At 43.4% G+C, this 25107-nt stretch overlaps 1 protein-coding gene across 1 annotated transcript in view; it reads right to left on the reverse strand.

Annotated features, from left to right (window-relative positions):
• Positions 1-1543: 1543 nt before the first annotated feature.
• PRKCA (protein kinase C alpha) overlaps positions 1544-25107 on the reverse strand; it is a 148125-nt gene continuing 124561 nt past the window's right edge. The window contains exons 12-17 of the mRNA XM_059864138.1: positions 24287-24349; positions 23526-23664; positions 17521-17601; positions 16050-16157; positions 13494-13634; positions 1544-8330 (exon numbers count right to left, since the gene is read on the reverse strand). Of these exons, the coding sequence (XP_059720121.1) occupies positions 8166-8330; positions 13494-13634; positions 16050-16157; positions 17521-17601; positions 23526-23664; positions 24287-24349 (697 nt within the window). The 3' untranslated portion in view covers positions 1544-8165. The remainder of the gene's footprint in view (positions 8331-13493; positions 13635-16049; positions 16158-17520; positions 17602-23525; positions 23665-24286; positions 24350-25107) is intronic.

Genomic DNA, 25107 nt, shown 5'->3' on the forward strand with positions numbered 1-25107 from the left:
GAGATGCTCTCATGTGGCAGGCACGGAGAGCTTCAGCCTCTCCTGCAGGAGCTTTTAACACTTCATTTCCCCCAGAACCACCAGCTTAATTTTGCCTGCTTAGAAAGAGTCAAAGATGCCCTGGTACAGGCATTTTCCCCTTTCCCACAGCCCATCACACCAAAGCAGCCCACGCAGGCTCTCACCACCCTCTTGTGACAGCTGACTCATCCCACTGTGAGCTGAGGGATTGTCCTGCTCATGAGACCCCCAGTCTGAGGTGGGAGGGTGCAGAGTGTGGCCATGGGGTAGCCAGCAGCTCTCCCACCCCTCTGAGTCCATGTCCAGCCACCCACTGCTCTGCCAGACTTGTTTCTCCCCACGGAGACAGTTCAGAAACCCATGTCCAAGCTGTCACCCCAAAAGCCATCAGCCCCTTGGATGGGCACTGTGGTGGTTTGGCCACAAATCCTGGCCAGCCTGGCTGGGAGTGCAGCTCTGGCAGAATGGAGAGCTGAGGAGCCCCTTCCTCCTGCCCTGGAGGCACCAACTCTGTGACCATGAGCTCAGGGCAGGGATGTGTCCCCAAAGTCCCTGTTCTGCTCTGCAGAAAGCTCCCAAGCTCTGAGATGCGTTCATGGGCTTCAGAAGCTGAGCATGTTGGATGACAGATGTGAAGTAGCCTGGAAACACTCTTTGGAAAAAAACCCAGAATTTCAACCATTCCTCAGGGCAAACTCAGCCAGACTCCTGCAAATGAAACAAACCCAGTAACTGAATCAGCATGAGCTTCAATCCTGTGAGAGCAGGCAGGAAAGGGAGCTGTCTGTCAAGCTGTCACAATATTTGGACATTGCTTTCAAGCTTTGGAAACCAGTGATGTCAGTGTGAAGGAGGCTGGGGGATGTGGGGTGGACGGGCCTGGTGGGACTGGGAGGTCCTGTCCAGTCCCCCAGGAGCCCAAGGGAAAACCAGGAGTGCTAAATCAGGTGTTTCATCAGACAGGTGGGGCCCTCAGGGTCATCAGTGACCAAAACAAAAGGAGTTTCCTTTAATTTTGCCTGTTGGAGTTGTGGGTGCTGAGAACTTTGGGCTGTCCATCACTGCAGCAGCCCCTCCTGCCAGGGAGAAGCAGCAGAAGGTGCAAGGAACCACCCAGGGCTCCCACACTCAAACTGAATTGGAGTTTTTTGGGCCTGGCTGCTCCCAAGGAAGGCAAATCCCTCCAGCACCAAGTCCCACATCGAGCTTTGAAGCAGATCCTCCAATCTCAGACCTCCTTTGGCTCCTGGGGCTGTTTTTTCCCTTTGGCTCCCACACCTGGAGCAGCCCAGCACCACCAAGGTCAGCACACAGAAATCCTCTTCCACACCCACTTTTTTTAGGCAATTCATTAACAAGAATTAAAAACAAAACCCCAGGTTAAAATTCTGTCCCTGAAGAACCAAAGTCCAGAGTGGGCAATTCCTGTGGCTGCTCACACCAACCTCTCTGCAGCCTCTGGCCCTGGGGGAGTCAATTTTGAAAGGAAATTTCATCAAGGCAGACCAAACTCTCACAAAAGTAATGATCAGTATTTTTATTCATACACACTTGCTTTGAAACTACAATTAATACTTAACAAAAGCATTTCATGCAAACAAAGATTGAAGATACTGCGAGTTATGAAACAAACAAAAAAAAAGATGCTGTAATTTGTACATCAGTCTTGCCCACTACACTTCCAATGGTTGGGTTTTTAAAAAATCTTCTGAAAATGGATGGCCTCTCCAAATTTTCTAGTAGCATCTTGCAGATAAATGATATGAAAATAAATAATGTTCTCCTCTATATAAATACAACATTTGGGTCTTAAAATAATATTAAAAATATTAATGAGTTCAAGGTGGGATTACTTAATGATTAAAAAAATTGAGTAGCATACAGTCATTTGAGAAGTTTCAGGTGTTCTCTGTATAGTTGTGTAAAACCACAGAGTGTTGAGAAATGCTCCTTTTAGAAAGAGGCAATCAGCTTCATTTTATTGAAATTTATTTTTTTTTACATACATTTTGATAACATGGGAGAGAACAAATGAAAGGTTTGGGGAAGGAGCCATAGATTAAATTTTTATTACTCCTGGAAGAGCATTGTTTTTACATTCCAAGGCCAACAGTGGGTACAAACATAATATAATTAATATTTTCAGTGAAATGGGGCCCTTGGCCAAGCACTCAGCACCCAGGGAGCTCTGTGGTTCCCTGGGTGCCTTGCAGTGGCTTTGGTTTGTTAATTTGAAGATTTTTAAGCCAGGAGTGTGTGAAGCTCTGGAGGGACAGAGCCCTGGGCAGCGTCACCCCAAGGGGTTCAGAGAGAAGGAAAAGAAATTCATATAGTTCTCAGGAAAATGTTTGTAGAGATCATGAACATCATTTTCCTTTCTATTAAAACGGTCCTGTCATAATTAATTACAAAACTAATGAAATATCAGCTGCAGAGTGTCCAATGTGACCAGTGAGAAATGAGCTTCAATGGCAGCTGTGTCAATGTTTTTGCTACTCATCCTGCACTGTTTCAAATCATTAACAGACTTAATTTATTTATTTAGGTCAACTGACATCAGTGGAAGAAAAAAACAGCTTCTGGAGCAGTTTTCTTTTAAATTTGAGCTACGCTGTCACAGACAAGGAAAAAAAAGAAGCACAAAGACACATTTACAACACAGAAATACATTAAAATATCAACAGAAAATATCAGCCTGTCATGGACAAACCAGCTGCACAAAGAACAGAGCTCCTCCTTCAGCAGGAGTCAGTAAAAACGGTGCTAGAAAACAGCTGTGCTGACTTTATTTACCCAAAGGGAACCTCTCCCTCCAATTATCAGTTCTGCTAAGACTTCCATCCACATGGAATTTTTAAATTGCACATAAAAATCTCAGTAGCTGGCAAAGAGGTAAGTGCAGCTGACCCACACAATCAGCAAGCATCACTCCCCATCACACCCTGACTCCAGGTACAAAAGCTGGACTCCAGACTCTGTAAGAAACGTGTCAGATCTGATTTTATTTCTCTTCAAACGGTTTCAGCAGAGTTACTAAAGTTCTATAAAAAAGTAGAAACAGCATGGCATAGCCAGCAGTACCATGTGAATCCAAGAAGCTGATTTCATAGTAAAAATTATAATAATACTTACACAACTCTTTCCAGGTTAAAAGTGAATTAGAAACATTGCCTAAGAAGTCCTCAGCCCTCCCTGTGGGGTCAGTCAGTATCATCACCCCATTCTGCAGGCGAGGTAGGTGAGGCAGAGAGGATGACAAGTGGCCTCTCCCTCTCAAGGGTTTCCTGGGGCTGTAGTGCATGAACAATATTCATGATAAGGCTATTTAATTATTTAATTCCCAGTTGTTACTGGCACAGTGAGGGAATCATGCATGTATGGAGTCAAATGTTACTTATTTCTGCAACTCAGCTATTTCAGATCCCGTCTGTGAGCGAGGGGCTGAGGGAAAAATGTGCTTTTTAGCTTGTCTACTTTTTGACTACTTGGCAGCTCAGTGCCCACCTACAGAGGGGACACATCAAGCACAGCCCACACTCACGTCTGCAAAAAGACAAATGTACAATAACTATGTACAATAACTTATGCTAATGACTAAAAGAACTGAACATCACATTAAATATTTCCAGAAGTTTCCTGGCAGGTCCAAAAGCCTACTGTAAACTCGAGATACTGTAAATATGCTTTCTACTTGAATCAAAGCTTTATTATTGGATTATTATTATTAATTATTTCCAATGCTATGCTTTGCACAATAAGGAGGATCTGCCCCCCTGCTCACTGCATGTGTCTCCTATGGCATTGAGCTGGGATTGCATCCAGAGGCACTGGCTCAGAAAACACTTTTCAGCTGGTACCACTCCACCCTTGGATGTGTCATCGTTCCAGCTAGAAGACAAGTTCCTCTCTTGCTCGACTTTATTAATTTTATAGAAGCCCAGAATTACTGAATTGGATTCACCCCAAAAGACAGGATGGATTTCAAAGGCCAGCAGCATTCAGACGTGAGGAGTTTTTTTCAAACTAACAGCTGATTTCCAGAAGAACTTTCTTCAGTTTATAAAAGGAAATTTAATTGTCTTTCTGGAAAGAATGAAGAATCAGAAAGTCAAATTGGATTTCTCCTCCAAACTGGATAAAGGACTATTTTATCACAGGAATGTGCTCTCTCCTTCTCACACATGTGCCAGCCCTGCTGAGAGCACGGAGCCTGGCCGGTGGGTGAAATGGTTGTCCTGGAATCCCACCACCCTGCTCTGGCCACTGCAAGGTGCACAAGAGCATCCAGATGCCTGAATAATGACAGAATTTGCCTAGGAGCCAGTTAAATTCCATTGGATCCCTGAAAACCCCTTGGAAGATTTACATGGCAAACCTGTGCCTCTCCCAGCGGAAATGGGGCTGCCCTGGAACCATCTGGGCCTCCAGCACAGGGATGGAAACACAGCTCCCAAAACTTCCACCCCAGCTTCAGTGCAGTACAATTTTCAATTACAGCTCCCAAAACTTCCACCCCAGCTTCAGAGCAGCACAATCTCCAATTTGCCTTTTGGGAATCTTGGTGGCAACGTGGGTGTTGGGATTACACTTGCTATCAAACACAAGTGAAAGAGAAGCAGCTCTAATGCCTCTCCTTCTGTTGATACATGTTCTCCAGAAAAACCAAATCTTGTGAAAAATATTATATAAATAACAGCTGTCTCTGAAAAGATATGAAAGTTCTGGTTGGATTCTTCAGGTTTTCCTTGCCATAAGTTTCTGGATTCTGAGCAGCCAGCGGGAGTTCTCAGGAAAGGTCAGAGCATGTGAGGGCACCATGAGGAGCAGTCAGGGGTAACACAGCTAATCCCTGCTTTATCCAACCCTGCCTTGCTCCTGCAGGATCCAGGAGTTCACAGTACCTTTTCCTAAGTGTTTCAGGAACCTCCAGAAGACAGCATGTCTGTCACAAGCCCGGGGACCTGAGGTAATGACACTAAAGAGGAATTTCTGCTTCTACGACAGAAAAACTGGGAGACAACCACAAGGCCTGAAGAAACTGGGCATGAGAAGCAGCCAGAAAAGGAGCAGCTCTGTCTCAGTGTTAAACCAGACCTGTCCCAGTGTCAGAGCAGCCCTGTGATGCTGGGCCCTGGTGTCAACAGCACTGACTGTCACAACTCTGCCAGCACTGGGACCTCCTTGGAAAACTCAGATTTCATCAGGAAAACAGAACTGTGGCAACATCTCCCCAAGGGAGCTCCTGCCTGGTTTCTGGCTTGGTTCAGTTCTGCCCCTGTTCTGCTTTGCTTACTCCCCAAACCTGGATGCTGGTATTTCTCCCAGCATTTTCCTTTTTCAAAAGTGTCTTTTTCACTTCACATTTTAAAAACAAGCACAATGGCACCTCTTGGCAGACTGGCATAGTTGAGAGCCCCTTCTTTATTAAAATCTGAGACCCAGTAATCTGCTATCTTAATTCAACCTATTGTCTTCTACAGCATTTTACTAAACATTGCCAGGCTAATAATATTGAGAAGAGAAGAGAAGAGAAGAGAAGAGAAGAGAAGAGAAGAGAAGAGAAGAGAAGAGAAGAGAAGAGAAGAGAAGAGAAGAGAAGAGAAGAGAAGAGAAGAGAAGAGAAGAGAAGAGAAGAGAAGAGAAGAGAAGAGAAGAGAAGAGAAGAGAAGAGAAGAGAAGAGAAGAGAAGAGAAGAGAAGTCATGAATGCTGCATTAGGCCACATGCTTTATGGTGAATCCCATTGTTTTTGAAGTACATAATGCACAAAGGAGAAAATGAACTCCCAGTCTTGGATGACAACATATTTGACACAGAACAGTTTAAAAATTTTACTCCTAAAATGTTTGAAAAGCTTGGAGCCCTGTTTGTTTAGGCAATGATCTGAGTTCCTGTCAGTTGGCCAATGCCCCTCGTGAGCCACACCTTGGAATGTCAGGGGTTGATCACTCCAAGATGCTCCTGGTGGGAGCTGGGGTACAAAAGGACTGAGCCAGGGCAGCAATTGGACTTCTGGGGGGCAGAAATTGCACATCCTGGCCCCAAAGCCACGTTTCCCAAGGGCCCTGCAGGTGCAGAAGCTCGACACTGTCACCCTTCACATCCAACCACGTCTCCCTGAACACCTGCCCAGCTCCCCCAGGGCACCCCCAGGTCCAACCCACCCCTGTGGCTCCCACCTGGCAGGACTGGATCTTTCTGACAGAATCTTTGGCACAGGTTCCATGTTTTATTGTCATAAAAGATGATTAGAAAGCAGGTTCCCCTCCCACCCCACCCCATTACATATTCTAGTATAAATGGAAGTATTTTATGGCAAATATCTTACTTTTTGAATATGTTTACATGCTGGAAAAACTGTAATCAGTCTGCATGCAGCAACAGAGACATCATGCTTCTGGCATCATCATGCACATCTGACAGACAAAAAGTGCCTGTGGCTGCTAATGGGATCAAGGCAGGAGAGGAAAAAAAAGGGAAATGCACCAACTACTATTTTACATGCTGTAACAAAACCAAAATATGCACAAAACATTATTTACTGATATTTGAGTTAATATCTTCTGGTAAGTAGTATGAGGAAATATCAAAATTTTTTATCTAAGTGATAGGAGAGGAGAAGATTGCATTAATTACAGTCTTCATCATTGCAAATAAAGTCTATTTCCTTCTCTGCAAGTAATAAGCAGATGTGAAATGAAAGCCTAATTGAACCTCGTATAAAACCTGCAGGTAGCAATTATTATTTAAAAGTATATCTACTTTAAAAAAAAGAGATTATACCCTAAGCCAGTAACAATATTCAAAACCTAAAGTAAAAATCAAAACAGTAGCAAGAAAACATTTAGCTAAACCTAAATGGTGTCATCCAGAACAAGAACTTTCACAAATAAAGCACAAGTTGTTTTATAAAATTTTTATAATACTCTTTATGCTTGATACGATTATGTCAGTAATATAGATCTGCTTATTATTAACCCTTATTATTAAGAGTTATTACTAAACATGCAAAATTCATTGCATGAAGCATATGTAAAATGTATTAAATTCCATTCTATCAATAAAACGAGTTTTAGGTGCTGCTTTTTTCAGGCTTGATTATTCTACAGCCCAAAGTTTTCTGAATTAAAACCGATTATTTAAGACTAAATCTCCCTTGATTTTCATGAGTTATTCTGGAAAAATCAGGAAGTCACTTGGGGCTGCATTTTTTGTTAATTTAGGATATATAATGCTTTCTTCAATTTACTGTCCTACACTGCAGACTATAAATAAACACATGTAAATAAGATATAAGGAATTACAGTTTTGTTTTACATTCCAGGTTAATAAATTTCATAGTAAAATATTGGTATTAGAACCAGTTAACAGTAAACTTGAGGAGTGGTGTAAATGAAACCAACTGAACAGACAATGGCACCCTGGATCACAGAATAATCTCATGGAGATTAAAAATTCACAAAAGTATTATTAAAATTATTACTATTATCATTATTATTAAAGACAAAATTTCACCCTCGAGTTTATCACATGCTACTCCTAGCACAAATCCTAGAGACGCGGCCACCACCTCAGTGCTTTTATTTGGGATTTTACAGGATCAGTTCACCAAACTTCAGGGTCTAATTTGATTTCATTCCCCCTCCCACCCATTCCCAATTTTTTTTTTCCCTGCCATATTCTACAAACACTTTCAGTGCTGTTTTTGCAATGCCTCTCCCCCCTGGAGCTGACCCCGCTCAGTCTCTGGGGAGGAGCTCCCACCTCCTGGCATCCACCTCCAAGGAGTAAATACTCGAGGGGGCTCCTCATTCAGACCACGTGTCAGATGTTTTTCCAACACAATGGAGTGGAAAGAGAGCAAAAGGACAGTGGGAAATTACAAAATATCGAGCGTACCAAAACCTGGGTAAGTTTCGACAAGTCAGTGGTGACTTCTAGAAGAAAAAGTGGGCACCGTACACTAATTTATCTCCTGTTAAGACAACATTGCTGCTGCAAAGCCCAAATCCTCACTAAGTGGCCCTTCCCTCATCTTCCACCCTCTAACCCTACAATTTCCAGGCCCAAATGGAATCAACGAGGCGAAAGCCTAAAAATTGTAGGGTTACAACTGCTCCCCACGGCGGGATTTGTTCTGCTGTTTCATGCTACATTTTCTACAAGGGGGTGCATGAACTGGGGGTTGACGTAAGAGAACCCTTCAAAATCTGTTTGGTCTATGTTGGCAATGACCAGCTGATCTGGAGGCGTCAGCACCGGCTGTCCTCGCGTGAAGAACTTATCGAAGTTTTCAGCCCCTTTGCCGCACTGCAAGGAGAGAGAAAAGCAGAAGAAAGGCTGAAAAAAGCCAGCAATGCAACAGCAGGGTTGTCAGGATACATGCAAGGCATGTTTCTTATGAGTAGCTGAGGGAAAATTTTCTTTTCAGTATTATGACAAAAAATTCCAGACAAACAGTGAAGTTTTAATAGCTGAATCCTGATGAAAAGCAGTCAGAAAGGTTTTCATCCATCAGCAGGAGGTGACGAGATAAAGAGGCTTAAATATTCAGCATTACTGGGATACAAAAGGAAAAAGGAAATATTTTGATAAACATATGTTGGCAAGAGATAGTTTCTTTGTCAAGTTGTTTCATTCTTTTTAAAAACCTTATCGTACAAAATTAAATTTTTCATGTTAGTCTCAGTTTCCTTTACAATCTGCAAAAAGCTTAATGCAATTCATTTATGTGCTTTGAGTCTTCACTGAACAGGCTCTGAACTCCTGAATTCCTATAAACTAGTAAATTTATTATTTATAAATTTATAAATTCATAAATTCCTACAAATTCACTGAACTTCTATAAATTCATAAATGATAGCAGGGTCTCAGTCCTTGGGATTGCAGGAGGGCTGGGCAGGAGCACATCCTGGGACAGGTCCTTGTTCCAAAACTTGCTATCACATGTTTCCTCCTTTGTTTTCTTAAGAGACTCATTTTTGGGCAAAGTCCAGCCAAGAAGGGGGTTAAATACAGCTACAGCCTGAGCACAACTCCTCCAGAACAGAAAACAAAAGAAACCAGGTTTGTAGAAAGAAGAGTTTGGAGGAATGCAGAAAAGACTTGATAATCAGGGAAGTATGATCAGAAGCATGCTAAAAAATAGGAAGGTGGTACCAGAATGAAACTAGCTTATGGGCAAGAAAAAAAAAGAGTATTTGAGGAAAATTAGGCACTGAATATTGCCTGATTGAATATTGGAGAGGTGAGGAGGAAACTGGTAAATGTGCTCATCTCAAAACTACTGTAACAGATCTTTGGACAAAGCAGGTGTGGGATAAAGGCAGTGAATGCTTCTTCCCATTGCTTCTCACCCTTTCCTCTCTATCCAGCCCTTCAACATTCCTGCATGTGGATATAAAGGTGTTCCAGATTGCAAGGCAGGATGTATTCCATTACCATCTGTAGGGCAGTTGTCTGGTGTCAAGTGGGAAATTCTCCTTATCTCTCCCTGAGTGATCACACTCCTCCCTCAGTAGGGGACATCTGCTGATAACAGCTGTTGAATGTCACCACATGACTGATAAGAACTGTAACATCCCATTGGGAGATGCTCCGCCCAGAGGGAGGAGCCGAGCATTCCTACCCAGATATAATCTGGAGATTCTGACACCCCAGCACGGCTTCCCACTGGATTCCCCAGAGGAACAGCAGCTGCTTCTACTTCCACAGATCTGCAGAGGAAGAATACACCCTTTTCTACAGGACCTCCTGCTCCAAGAGAACCACACCTGACACCTCAGGAGGACTGCAGCCACTTTTCCAACTGGACTGCTACCAACACCCTGACCCACAGGGTGTCAGGGTGAGTTCTGACTCTGTCAGTGTTGTTCTAGTGTATTGCATTGTTTTATTTTATCCTTTTATTTTTCTTTTCCTTCCCTATTAAAGAACTGTTATTTCCTGCTCCCATATTTTTTGCTTGAGAGCCCCTTAATTTAAAATTCACAGCAATTTGGAGGGGTGGGGAGGGTTTGCATTCTCCATTTCAGGGGAGGCTCCTGCCTTCTTTAGCAGGCACCTGTCTTTCCAAACCAAGACAAAAGGGTAAAATCCCATTATTATCTTCAGACTCAGAGAATAACTTGAAAAGGGCAGAATATGGCTCATACAATAGGCCAATATGAAATATTGATTTTTTCCTGAATTAATGCAACATGGGTAAATCTGTGCATTTGCAGCAGGATGCACTGGAGAGGGGCCCACTGAGGGGATTCAGAGTGACAGGTTTGGAAAGAGCCCAGGCAGAGTTTCCAACCTTCCCACAGAGCACCTGGCAGGTTCTGGGCTGGCCCTGCCATCTGAGCTGAGCTCTCAAGAACTTCTTCTGCCTCAGGCACACGCTGGCTCCTATTTCAGCCCACAAGCTCAGGTCCTGGAGGCCAGTGCTCACAGAGGACACTTGTCCATCCTTGGAAGAACACCAGCACAGGGACACTGCACCATGATAAAGCTAATGGGGCTCTGCTTTCTACACCCAGGGTTCTGCACCACTCATGGAATGCCCTGGTGCCCACTGAGCCTCTGCATTTTGGAACAGAATCTCTGGAAAACAAGAATAGAACAAGCTGAACTTTGACAAGGAGAAAACCTCTGAATTATTGGCATGTAGCCCCAAATTAAGTCGAATGAATTTAGAGGCACAACAGCCAGCTCAGAGAAGCCACAAATGAATTTTTTTTATTGCTGAAAAGGAATTTTTTGCTAAAAAATGTGTTCTATAGATAAGCATCATCTTGCAATAAAAATTATGCTATTTTCTTTCTTTTTAAAAGTTTCTTCCCTCTTCTTTTTTCAGCAAATGGAAAGTATTCAAACAAGCTGAACTTTGGGTACAACAAAGTTCCTGAGACCATTAGGTCTCTCAGATTGCTTAGTCTAGTAGAGGCTAAGAAATAAACCACATTAAATGTGGGCATATTTTGGGTGCAAACAGAGTAATTTATAAATAAATTTGTATTTGAATGATACAAATTAAAGAGCAGCACTGAACCTTAAAGCAGTTTTAGAGTACAACTGAAATTACAGGACTCCTCAAACCCCTAAACTTGGAAATAAGAGTAAAATTTCCTTGCCAAATAATCAGTCTATGCCTATAACCTGTGAAATGTCAATCTGGAAGGGAACATGTTATTTACAGCACCCAGCTGCTGACCGAAAATCTGCAGCTCTGTGTTCAAGTGAGGGTTGTGGAAGCAGCAGATTATTCCTGCAGGAAAGCACTTCCTAGAGAAGATGTACCTACTAAGGTTTCCCAAAAAATATCACCCCAAAAAAAGCCTATAAATACATCCATATCTTAAACAGATTAGGGGTTGTGTGTTTTTTGCTTTCTAAAATCAATATCCATCCCTGGATGGATTTAAAACTTGTGTAGATGTGTTTAGGGACTGGGCTGGGCTTGGCAGTTCTGGGATAATGGCTGGAACTCGATGAATTTAAAGGTCTTTTCCAACCTAAAGGATTCTATAACTGCATGACACTGATACAAACAGAATCAGCAATCACCATAAATGAGTTGTGCATGGGGTATGTAAATACTGAACTTGGATTTTAAATTATTTTTGTCCAGGAGAGTCAGGCTCCGTGTGAATCTTCCTTGGTGGATTTTAACAGCAACCTGTGCAAACAAACCAGGTCATGATAGCCAGGGAGACAGAGCACAGCTGCTCTGACGAGGAGCCAGGACCTGCCAGGAAGCTCTGATGGAACCAAACCACACTTGAAGCTTTTAGCACCTTCATGCTGGTGTCACTTTTAACTTCAAGGAGAGCCCAAGCACTCAGCTCCTGAGCTAATAAATTTTACAGATATGAAGGTAGATGTGCTTTATGATCAGCTTCAGATTTGACTTGAGAAGCATGTAATAAAAATCTCAAATAAAATAAGCTCTAAGAGCTCCCCTTTGCACAGCCAGCTCTGGGGAAGGGTTGGCTGGCAGCACCACACAAGTTCTTCACTTATTTACACCCTTCCCTGCCTGCAAAATCCACACCACAGCAAGAAAAGTATTTCCTTTAGAAATAAACACCCTTTTCAGCTTCAAGTCTCCTCCTGTTCATGCCACAAAGTCATTTGTATGAAAAAAGTGAAGAATAATTCAGGTAGTGGCGTCCCTCTGTTCATGAGTTTGTGACAGACACTGGTGTGTCTGTATTGGCAAATAAATCAGTGTAAGAGCAGTCATCCTACCCCTGAAGTGCTAAAGCCAGCCAGGATTCTCAGCTGAAAAATAAAAGGGTTACAGAAGAAAGGTTCAATGTTAGGACACAACAATTTACAGCTGTTCCTTAAAGCTTGTGTTCTTGTGTGCAAACTCTTCTCTCTGCCTGTCAATGAAGCACAGTCCATGCTGAAAGAAATTCTGGCTCAACAAGCAAAGCCCTTCCAATTCTATTATGCAAACAGCTCTCAGGGTAAGGACATCTCTCCACTAGCACGGATTTCTAAAGTGTTGATACATGTGTGCAAACCAGTAATGAAGATGAAAATAAACCAGGGATTAACCTTGCAAACTGAGCAGACATTGCTGTAGGATGGGGAATAAAACCCTCTGTGCTGGAGAAACCATGGAGAAATTCACCCCTCTAATCCAAACCCCCCAGTCAGATCCTCACTTTAGCTGTTGCTCAGAGGAGACAGCTGTGCAACAGCTGTCTCCTCTGAGCATTTATGACCAGTCTCCAGTGGCTGATGTGGTTGTGCCAATTTTCCCTGTGTTCAGCTCCTCACGTGGTGTGTGACCATCCAGGCAGGCCCCAAACCACTGTGAGGCTTTTCTGCAAGGCACAAAGTTCCCCAGCTTACACCAAAACACAGACAGGCTCACAGACAGCTCTGCCCTCATCAAATGGCCTCGTTTCAGCCGTGCCCCAGATCTGCAGCAGCAACCCCACCCCACAGGGAGCAGGGCTGCAGCCACAGCCAGTGAGGGAAATCATGCCTCAGCTTTAGCTTTTCTGTGTTTCAGGTTCTGTGCTGCTTTAGTGAGTGGGTCTGGGCTCACATCAGGGGATGCTGAGCTCTGTGCACAAAACAATTCCTGCTCCAGCTGGGCACCAAGGACAAATGATCCAAATCTCAGCCCAAAAGCTCAAACAATGTGGGCTGGAGAGAGAAAAACAAGAAGGATGGGACTGCATGGGCTGGAGCAGTAATTGGACAATTAGCTCCAATGTGCAAATGGAGCACAACTTTTAAAAATGTGAGATCTCCTGACCAAGCTCTCTCTTGCTTCCATCTTGGAGCCACCCAGGCAGAGCCATGACTGTGGCTCTGGTACTGCCAGGGTGTGGCCTTTGAAGGCTCTTCAGTAAATATCCTCTTTGTTCCCCTGAACTCCATCTAGCCTCTGTTCCAGCTCCTTAAGGCATCACTTTTGGTGACCCAGATGGGCCAGTGAGGCATCTGGACCTCTGGCATCTCACTCACCACTTTAGGTTTGAAGGGTGGCTGAATCTCTCTGTTCTCCAATTTTTCCCAGTCAATTCTCCTGAAGAAAGCATGTTCCCTGATGTCTCTTTCACCTTCCAGACCACAGCCAAGGCGTTTTGCAGGATGTTTTGTCATCAGCTGTTGGGAAGAAAACACCAAACTATTCAGTTTAATGGTGGAAGGAAAGTGAGAGGGATTTTCCCCTGCCTGCAATGCTCTTGCTCCTCTCCTGAAGATACACACTGCTAATAAAATTGTTTTGAAAAGCAAAAATAAATTTTTGGAAGAATTTTCTTGTTTCATCACTGGAGACAGCAAATCAACAGCAAAATTAGGGGCTGCACTGGGGAAGTTTTTCTCACTGGGCAGAGGTTGCTGCTGGAGGTGCAGGTGGTGCCCAGGACACACTGCCATCCCTGCTGCCTCACAACTCACTCCTGAATTTCACCTCCAGTCTCTCAGTTCAGTCTTACAGATCTCCAGAACAGCTCCTGCCCTATCTCAACAATCAATTAAACACCATAAATTCCAATGCACTAAAGCTCCATGAAGTACAACCCCCCCACTCCCATTTCATTTTTCTGGGGCTGGTTCAAGACATCTCATTACAGAGACTCCAATTCTTTGGCACCCAGCTGACAACATCTAATCTGTGTTTCCTCCCTTGCATTCTTAATGACATCCTGGTCAATACCATACCCAGTTACAGAGATTAAACAGACTTGGGGAAGCAAACCAGCCCCAAATCCACCAGCCTGGTGTGATTAGAAATTAGAGTGTGCTCCCTCATTAACAAGTTCCTCAGCGTTTTCCAATTGCTGTGTACACTGGGAATTGTGCAATGTAGCCCTAAACTCTCACCTCCTGTTTTGTGGGGACTTTTTAAAGCTCTTTTACAAATGAGATATGAATAATGTACTGCTGGGAGTGATACCTCAACAGATCTTCTTAAAACCTCAGTACCACTTTAGTCTCCTTCCAAATGTTGAGTTGATCTGATTCCAGTTTTGAACCTAAAATAAAAGTGACTCTAAGCAGGTTTGGGAAGCAGCTGGGCACTGGGCAGGAATCACAGCCTTCTTCAAGATTAACAGCAACGTTCCCATTTTTGTTACCTTTTCCAAACCCCTTGCTTTAACAGTAGGTGATAAAAGAAAATGGGACTATTGATTCCAGTAGTTTTAATTCTTTCCAAAGTTGCTGCATTTACCAAAACCAACACACTCTCAATCAGTGGAATGGAAGTCAAGCAGACAAATCAATTCCAAGAGCAGAGTGGGCACGTTTGTCTTGCCCAGTGGTGCCCAGTCCTGGGATTGCTGAGCTACCACTGACTGCAAGGGTCAGGAACTTTCTCATATTGACTTCCCAGCTCAGGAAAAACTCCCACTGAAACCTGAGATCAATCTGTCAGTTTAGCAGATGAAGAACATGTCAGTATCACAGAGACATGCCCAAAATCTCAAGGTGCAGGGTAATTTTAGCTTTCTGCCCTCCTCTGACATGAGCACCAGAAGCAGCAAACAGGGGAGCTGAAAACAGGGCAATTCCATCAGGTTCAGACTGTGCTGTTTGAATATGGGATTGTCATGACAAGGCAGCAATCTGAATGTACTTTACAAAAATACATCATGTTTACTTTTTATTGGCCAGCACATCTACACTGGGATAGGCTCCAAAATTAGCATGGTCTTTCATTTTACCTTCTTGTTCCAAACACCTTTTCCTTGATGATTTTCTTTAATGGACTAATATCCAGCTGATGTAGAATACTTCATAAATGGTTGAAAAGGATAGGAAGAATGTAAATACCAAATTAACTAAGTGCAGTGGTGTTTTATTAGTGTAAGTCAGACATCAAATAACCCATTACAGGCAGTGGATTGGAAAAGCTGCAGACTGATGGTGCTCTGGAGAATCACATGGAATCAAAGGAAAGTCAAATGAATTATTTTTTCCTAAACTAATCCCCTGAAGCCAAATCTATTATTTTCCTCCAAAGTAAAAAAAAAAAAAAAATCAATTTAGTATCTAAGACCAATTTTAGGCCACACAGGTACCACTGGGTCAGAATTTCCCTATGGTTTCATTGCATTTATGCTGAAGATTTTCACATAAGCTCATCTTCACCTACATTTAAAATTGATTCTCCTCAACTCCTGAGCTCTGATGCTGTCATTGGGCATTCTGGGCTGAGGACTGGCTGGAGTAACTCCAGCCAAGCTGAGAAATCTCAGCCTGCAGAATCGGGGCTGTGCTGTCGTGGGTCGAGAGGCAAAGCAGGGGGAGACTCTTCACACCATGGTCCTGGTTATAAATTCTGCTCTGCATTTGGCAGCCACTGATTCTGACATTTGTTCTTTCCATAAAACAAACAGGCACAGTGGGAAGAGCCCAGCACTTACCAGTGACACCAAGTGACAACACAGCTCAGCACTGCCTGACAGAAGTTGCACTTTAAAATACTACAGTGCTGTGTCAGAGCCAGGCAAACCCAGTGACTCACAAGGACTGCCAAAAAGGAACTTGATGATGAATAACATTTTATCTCACCCCCTTGCAGATGGAGACTGCTTCTTTGGACAGTGATTTTGGGTAGGAAACATTATGCTCCATGATGGACTGGAATAGTTCGTCTTCGTCTTCCCCATCAAATGGAGGCTGTTGGAAATAAATCACAAGTGAGTAACTTACTGAGTTCTCCTTTTTGTGCTTTTAAATTCTCCACTTTTTATGAAATGGCATGATAGCACCATGCCCACAAACATCCACATACAGCAGTGCTCCTGGTCCAGGAACAGCCCCCAAAGCCACAGCAATCTGCAGCCTGGATATCTGCTGACCCAGAAGCTTAGTGTTTGACAGTCTCAGATTAAAATCAAGGAGAAAAGTTCATTTCTGTCCCCAGAATGGCATCCAGGTTAATGAAATGTGTGCAGGATTATCTTTGTGATCAGCTTTATTCAGTTTTTAAAGCTACTGTGCACCAGACAGGCAAAATACTTCCAAGAGTGAAGTGTGGAGAATAACTTTCAATTACCTTGTGCTAAGGTATATCCATTCCTCACTTAATTCCAGTTGAACTCCAGTTTGTTTTATGTCTTGGCTGTGGATTCTGCTGCTGAGACTATCACAAGAAAGGGCTGCTCTAGATTTTAATATACAGGGGTGGGAAAGTGCCCCTGGATAAATCCCCAGGATATGGGCCCTGTGCAAGCCCAGCTAATGGTAAATCTCCTCTCCCCCAAAGCATTCAGGTGGCCAATATTTGCAATTCAGCCTGCAAATGTTAACAGCTGCAGTTGTTACACACTAAAACTTTTTAAATGTCCACTAGAATTTGGCAGAGGAACTCTAAAAGGCATTTGTTACAGATGTTTGTTTTAACTTGGGAAATGCCTGCCTTTACCTAACACTCCCTGAAAGCCAACTGCAGCAATCTTTTTCAACTCAAGACTAAGAGAACTCCTTCAGGTTGGTGCTTGTCTGCCATTTCTTGCAGCACAGTGGTGCTTCCCCACCTGAGTGACTCAGAGCAGCCTCTCTTTAACTGTGCAGAACGAGGGGTCTGTAACTGAGCACATTTCCAAGTGCTGAGACCCATATTTTACCCCCAGGACATACAGTACAAAAACTGTATTCTTGGGACTTAACTGCAATGCAGAGCTTATACACACTCTTATTATGCTTCCCTGTGGTTTCAAACTCCTAAATGGTATTTCTTCCACTTGACATGCATTTTCCTGCTCAAGTGTCTCCCTTTCAATTCTGAAGATGGCTATTTATAACATTATTGCAGTACAAAGGAGCTGTATTCAAAGGCAGAGCTTGATTATGTGGGTGCAACATAAAGAGCTTAAAGCCTAAATACATTCTCAGCTGAGTCAGTCAAGAGTACAGGGAGATAGCAGAATGAAAGGCTTCAATCCCATCCTGTAATGGTCTAAACCTTTAGGAGCCTTGAAACAGAGCAGCCTTGGAGGGCAGGAGGAGGTCACAGAGAGCACGGGAGGGGGATGCTTACCTGGCCAGCCAACATCTCATAGAGCAGCACACCATATGCCCACCAATCCACAGACTTCCCATAGGGCTGGTAAGCAATAATCTGCATAATCACAAAAAACAATAAAAGAAAAACCCCTGTGTTAACATTAGGAACATGTGTGACATGCAGAGAAGGACAGATTTCCTTGAAAAAGGCCAGAAAGACAATCCTGTAATCCTCACTCCAGCTAATCATGGGTTTCAGTGGGAGTTGGATTGTTTTGCAAGTGTTAGGCTAAACCCACCCACGCCTCTGGGTACCCTGATATCCTGGAAAATACAGCTCAGAGACTTCCTGGGATGTGCATTTGAGGGCAAAAGAGGCAGTATGGCAGCACAGTGCAGGAGACAAGGCAAAACCATTATCCCAACTGTTTGTATCAAAGTCTGAAATCATGAGGCTCCCTTAACTTATGGACTATCAATATTTAAACCCTTCTTTTCAATATTTATATTTTTGTTCTGCTGTAAAAGGAAACAAAACTTAGGAAAAGAGCAAGACTCAAAAAACCTCAGTTAGGTTTTCCCAAGCTGCATGCTTGTGATACTCAGGAAGAAACACCAGCTACACCAAAACCAAAGGGGGTTCTGCTGTTCAGACTGATGGAAATGTCAAGCATTTTCCATGCTCTGGGTTCACATGTGACTCAGAGAGCAGTAAAAATTGAGCTCTGACACAGGAAAAGGCTGCAAGTGCCAGCAGCACCCAGGTCGCCTCCTGTGCCCTCTTGAATCAGGGCCCCCTCAGAGATCAGAGCTCATTGATTCAAGAGCTGCATCTGAGGATGGTGTGGAGGAGTTTGGAGGTGCAGGTGCTCCTCAGATCCTTCTAAACAACTGTGAAGGGATTCTGTGAATTGGGAAGGGATGCAGGACAGCCCAGTCCCTGGGCAGCATCAGAGCCTTAGACTCCAACATCTCTTCTGCTCTGGAATGAGCAGGGAGCTGAGGCAGTCACAACTCCAGAGGGGCTTGCATTTCATTTTCCTGTTTGCTCATGTTTTTATTCTTTGTGAAATAAATTGCCCAGTCAAGTACACATCACACATCCTAAATTTTTTAGTAGTCTGAAAGAGAAGCTGAACTGCCAAGTTCTGTAGTTGCTCAGGAAAATAGTGAGTCACCAGTGCAATAAAGCAGGACTGCCTGGCTACTAAATAAAATTATGGTCTCTGTGTGGATATATGTCCTTGCCCGAGATACAGCAGCACGTAATTTAAAAATTACTGCAATGTTTCTAACCATAGGATTTCAAAATCAATTGTGCTTTGGAATGTATCAGACAAGCAGAGATAATAACAAGATTCTCATCTGGAAGACCCTACATAAAGGCAGTCTATGTTAGTTGTCTCTTCGCAGTAATATGGGCTTAAAAATATATATTTGGGACATTCATTTCATCTTATAGTGACATACTTGGTTACTCTCCCTTCATTTCCATCAGCAGTAAGTTCCTGCCTTTTGATTTATTAAATCAATATTGCCTTTTGAAACACCAAACACTTGCAAATTTTCATCCAGGAAAAATACTGGCCTTTACACACAGAAAATGACAAAACATTTCATCCTCAGTCCTTCTCTGACAATGTCTTCCAGCCTTATGGAACAGAATATTTTATATAAAAAGGGGATATTTTTCAGGTCATTGTTTTGTAAGGGCAGAACATTTTGTACAACAAGTGCAGTCCAGGTATGTGGTTTTGGGAGGAACAGCTTCTTCCAATTAGCAAATGAGCAAAAATGGATCCACAGCAGACAGAGAGAGAGAATGCTGCCACACTGCCAAGGTTCTGTACCTGGCAGCCAGGTCTGTGCAGGAGCCCACAGCTCACTTCTGTCCCTGGTGTGAAGGAGTTGGATGGGATTGCTGAGAGGAGGAAATCACTTAAATGCTGCAATGCCATGTCCTACAGTGAAAGCTGCACCAAAGCACTCAACACTGCTGATTTTTATCCAGCAAGGGGTGAGTCAAGGCTGGGTTCTTCTCTAAACAGCATTCCCATCAGGAACTGCATCCTCCCCTATGAGATCTGCCTTTGGGAGAGAATATCAAACAGAATCAGGAGAGGCAGAATTAACAAGGAAAAGCTCCAATGGATGGTCAGAATCACTCCAGTTTTTCTGCTGTTTGATGCCACATCTGGTGAGCAGAGCAGCGCCCCTCTGAGCTGGCCCACAGCTCCCTGGCCTGGATGGAAGAGTGGGAATTGAGACACAAATACAAATAGAGCCACCAAGGCTGCAAGAGTCCCACTGCAAAGGCAATGACGACACCTTTTCCACTGAATTATCTCCATGCAGGAAAAGGTGCTGCTGTCACTGGCTGCTGCTGCACATGGGGAGTTTTCTCCCTTGAATCCCACCTGAATACCCCCAGGTTGAATCAGCAGCTGGGAACTGGTGAGGCTGTGGCTCAGGCAAAGCCAGACCAGCCCTTTGCCACGTCCTGTGTGGAACCCACGGATGAACTCTTCAGACTGAGAACTGCTCCCAGCACCAACTGGGAAGTGCAAGCCAGAGGAAGAATGCTCACTTCAAGGGAGGAGTTTCATGTGGGAGGAAGCAGATGAGCCTTCAGTGTACAGTCAAACATGCATTGGTATGAAGTCAGCAAGTTCTAAATGTTGTGTTTTCAGGAGCTCCCTCCTCATCACCCAGAATTCATGGAGTGCCACCTCCCAGCTGCTGCACTCAGAGCCAGCCCTGCCTGCCTTGCAGCAGCTGCCACAGTGATCCTACCTGCATGGACAAATCCTGGAGTCTGCCAGAGCAGCTGGGGCTGTGAACCTGTCCTGTCTCACCAGAGTGTGCAGAGCAGACCCAGAGCAGTGAGGGAGATCCGGCCCCTCCAGAAATGAAGAACTGCACCCTCCTCCACCTAGGATTCCTGATTTTCACTGGCCAGGCTGCAGTGGAAAGCTGATGGGATCATTCTCTTCCCCTCCTTCTCCATCATTAATTTAAATTATTGCCTTCTTCATATCCTTTTGCATTTCAAATGTCCCATTTTCCCATCTATTGCCATGCATTAAGAGCTTCTGCCTTTCCAGGTTCTGTGGATTTGAGCACTCAGAAACAGCTCAGGAATTTCTCTCATCAAGCAAAATTGGCAGAAGGAGTTGCTTTTTTTCTTATTTTATCTATTTTGCCTCCAAGGAAGGCACAGTTAAGAGCAGGACACAGAGATTAATATCAGCAATTTGTAGGAATGTTTAGATCATTGCAGCTAGTAGCCAGTTGGGATGAAAAGATTATATCCCAGAGGCAAGAGGAAATCTTTTGTGAGCATATATGATGTCTGCTGGAAAAGTTAAAACTCAGTTATTAAAAGAAATAAATATTACTATCACAAGAAACAGTCAAATGCACTTTCCAAACCTTTGTAATACCTATTTGCCTCCCACAATCCTGGCAAATTCTAGGTTGGAACTGAAGGTTTTGAGGCTGTGAGATGGAAGAGAAGGGAAATGGAGTTTCTAATTTGAATTCCTCTGAAATTCAGAATCAGCACTGTGGCTGCTGCAGGGATGCTGATGGTGGGGTTCTGTGCTGGCAGAATCCCTTCCCCCTAATCCTCTTGACATCCATCTCCTCCTGTCTCTCTTGACTGGTCAAGGAAACACAGAGTACTAATTGATTTCACAGCTATTTTACCACTCTGACCATAAATATTTAAGTTCAGCACATCAGGAAATACTCTGTACAAGATAACCACTTTCTGCCTGAGAGAAGCTGTCAGACCTGGGATCCCACCAGCTTAACCTCTGCACACTCCTCAAATTGCACAGCACAAGAAAATTAACAATCATTCCAGCCCATTATACACCCAGGTAATAGCAAATGGCAACTTTCCCACTCAGAGAAAAGGGAAAACATTATTTTGCAGCACACCAAATTGGGGGGTTGACTTTGCTGAAGGCAGCACTGCATTGCTCTGCTTTTCCATGCAGAGCTGGCACAGGGGACAGCAGCTGAGCTGTCCCTGCAGGGTCCTTGCAGCTGTGTGTTCTCTGATCCATCTGTGGGCAGGTCCTGCAGAGGCAGCGTGGGCTCCCTCAGGCCCCACAGGAGTCACCACGTTCCTCCCCAAATGCTGCTGAAAAGGGCTCATTCTCCAGGCTGGAGTGCAGCCCACTCACAGGATTCTACTCCAGATACCTTCAAGAGTTTCTTTAGATTTAGCTCCTTTATCTCCACCCAGCAGGGAATGTGACCGTGCAAATGAATTCTCATTAAAATCTATTAGACATTTCTAAATTTTAGCCCATGGAAACATGGGCTGTAACACCCCTGCAAGGGAAACAGGAACCCTCCTTTGAAGTTCACCACAGAACTAGTTAGCAAACTGTCAGTCACAAAAATGTCCTCAGAAACAAAAGAACATCAGCCAATTAAAGAAAATAAAAGCAAATCTGTTTGTAAGATAACAGACTAATTTTCTCTCACTTACTGGATGTTTTGGTAAAAGGTTTACTTCTTTATGTGAAATTTCCAAATAAAGTAAAATAATTTGCTCCAGCATTGAGCCACACTGAGCATTCTGGTAGTGACAAAATGTTCTTTGGCATTAACTGGCACAAGACAATTGCCACAGAAAGGACACTTTAATTTGTAATATTGGCTTCATTTATGTTTTGACAGAAGAAAATTAAATACTATTCTGGTTGTTCTGATATCCTGCTGCAAGCAACAGCAAATGGAAAAAAAACAAGGGTGCAGAATACACAATATTTCACTCTGAAAAGCGTGAATTAGCAAGTGGGAGAAAAACAAACTATTTTTCATTCCAATTTCAGAGATGACAAAATTCACCTTAGACACTAATTTACTTGTCTGTGTATAAATCTCCCCTATTCCAACAAACATTCAATTACAGCCAGAAATGCTCCAGCCAGAGCTGCCTCTTGCTCAGTACCCAGTGAACAACTGAGTCTCTTGGATCAGGATCCAGCCTCTTGCATCAAATCTGCTGCCAAACAAATCAAGACTCTGAAAGCTCACTATGCACAAAGACCAGATTTTAATATTCATATATTTGAATTATACCCAAATCACCACATGTGCTTGTTTTCAATTCTTTAGACCTCAGCTACTGAAACATAAATCACATCCAGACTCAGAGTCTTAACTCTAAGCTCACGTTTGTCCCAGGGCCTTAAAGCACAACTGGGCTTCCCATGATCACATTTTCATTTCAGACCCACTGCACTTGGGTCAGGCTTCAGTGCCATTTTCAGTGGCTTGAAAGCTGCACAGGTATGGGCAAGTCATGGAAAACTCAAGGCAAATGATGGATTTATTACAACAGCTCCACTCAAGGCTGATCTCTCAGCTTTTGGAAGGCCTTCAATGACAGGAGCTCTCCTGAGGTGAGGAGCAGCAACCCGTGGCACCTGTGCAGCACTTGCAGGACATGGCCTGGAGGAGACCACAGTGCTTCTACAGAGAGCTCAGCAAAAAGCTTCAAGACCTCCTGAGTCCCCTCCCAAAACCCAGTGAATGATTTCCTGAAAATGCCAAATAATCCTTTAAATAAATGTGTGCAGGCAGCAGGGTGAACCTATGGAGGAGTGGATTAAAGCAGCATTGTTTGCTCCCAGTGAGATATTTACTGATCTCAGCAACACCCATGATGTTTGTACAACTTCACAAATTGCAAAGTTTGGTATAATAATATTTCCAGGCTACAAATTTAAGATCAGAAGTTAGTGAGCCTGGTTTTTTTTTAAGTTTTTTGCTAGAATGAGCAAAATCTTATCTCATAAAAAGTTAGTTTTTCAATTAACTAGGTATTTCTTAGAAGAGTGAAGAGTCCTACTGATTACATTGCATTAATCCACAAATACACCCAATATACCTGCAGAAGTGAAATGGAGCCATGCATGGAGAATCTGGAGTTAGAGCCATCCAAACCCAGTGGTATAAAATGTGGAGGGACAATTTCCTGCAAGGGACTAAAAGGTTCTTGACAGGGTCAGTGTTTACCTCTGGTGCAATGTAGTCTGGAGTGCCACAGAAGGTCCTGGTTGTTACTCCATCTAACATGTGCTCCTTGCACATTCCAAAGTCAGCAATTTTAATGTGTCCTTCTGAATCCAGCATCACATTATCTAATTTCAGATCTCTGAGGAGAATCACAGTAATTTAAGGTTAATGGTTGGGATCAGCTGGGGGGAGCTTATTCTGAGTAAGGAATGTTTGCAGCTCTTTGGGGGTGGAGGTTCAGGGTGCACACACAGGACTGGCTCAGCCTGGAGGGAGCTGGGCAGACATCTAAGAATGACCTCAAAATCCTGGAATGGGTTGGAAGTGACCTTAAAGCCCATCCAGTGCCACAGCAGGGACACTTCCACTGTCCCAGGCTGCTCCAAGCCCCATCCAGCCTGGCCTTGGACATTCCAGGGATCCAGAGGCAGCCACAGCTGCTCTAGGCTGGACAATGAATGAAGAGGTGGCTGTGTCTGACCCCTCACCTGAGACTTTTGGAAGTGGACTATTATTAAACATCACCCAGAAATACAAAACATAGAGTTTTCCATTTTCAAGAGTTTTTATTTGAGTGGGGCAGAGCACAGGTGTCAGAAAGCTCAGGTTCAACAGGGCTTGGGTTTCCACCTCACCAGCAGCAACACAACAAAAAGAGCTCTACACTGATGGCTTTAAAAATACACTGAAATGTTAAAGAAACTGATCATTTGGGGGTTTTAAAAATAGTTCAGAAATTACTTCTGTCAAATCATACTCACCTATAAATAATCCCTCTGTTATGGAGAAAGAATAACCCAATTGAGATCTCAGCTGCATAGAACCTGTGTGGGGGGAGAAAAAAAATCAACAGATTTCTTATTGCCTCATGATTTTCTTCTGGCAAAATAAATTGCAAATGAATCATGGCAAAGGATGACAATATAGCAGCATATGAACTGTGTGATTTGTAGTGTATATATACAGGTGAAATAAAAGACATCACTTCAGCTGGACCTTAACAGATACACTTTGAGTATTTGATGATAAAATAATGCAGAATCTTAAAAAAAATGGAAAATGGCTCCCCCCACAAAAAACAGTGCAGCTGGAGCACAGCTTTTTTTGCACTAACTCTGCTGCAAAGGTCCTTATCTCTAATCACAGACTGATGAATTCAGGATGCAGCTCAATGTACATTGCAATTCACATGGCATAAAATAATCTGCAGAAATAGTGTTCCTTTATACAGCCTGGTAATGGATTAATTACACCAGCTAATTAAAATGATTACCACATAAAATATAATTGCTGAATGCAGTTAAGAGGTGTGGAATACTGGTGGCTGTGTGAAGCTGGCTGCTGTGGAACTGTGCAAATTACAAGCGAGAGGATTATTTAAAAATGAGATTAATTTTTAGGCTCAGCACAAGGGAGAGGAAGCAACTGAGCTCTGCAGCACTCCATCAGAGGTGTTTGTGAACACGTGTGAAGATGCAGCACAGGCAAAAGCTGTCATGAAGCACCACAGATTTTGCCAAGTGTTGGCAAGTTGCATTTGCTGGAGTCAAGGATGATCTGACACCATCTCAGATTGATTCCA

The sequence above is a fragment of the Haemorhous mexicanus genome, chromosome 20, assembly GCF_027477595.1.
Source record: "Haemorhous mexicanus isolate bHaeMex1 chromosome 20, bHaeMex1.pri, whole genome shotgun sequence".
NCBI lineage: Eukaryota > Metazoa > Chordata > Aves > Passeriformes > Fringillidae > Haemorhous > Haemorhous mexicanus.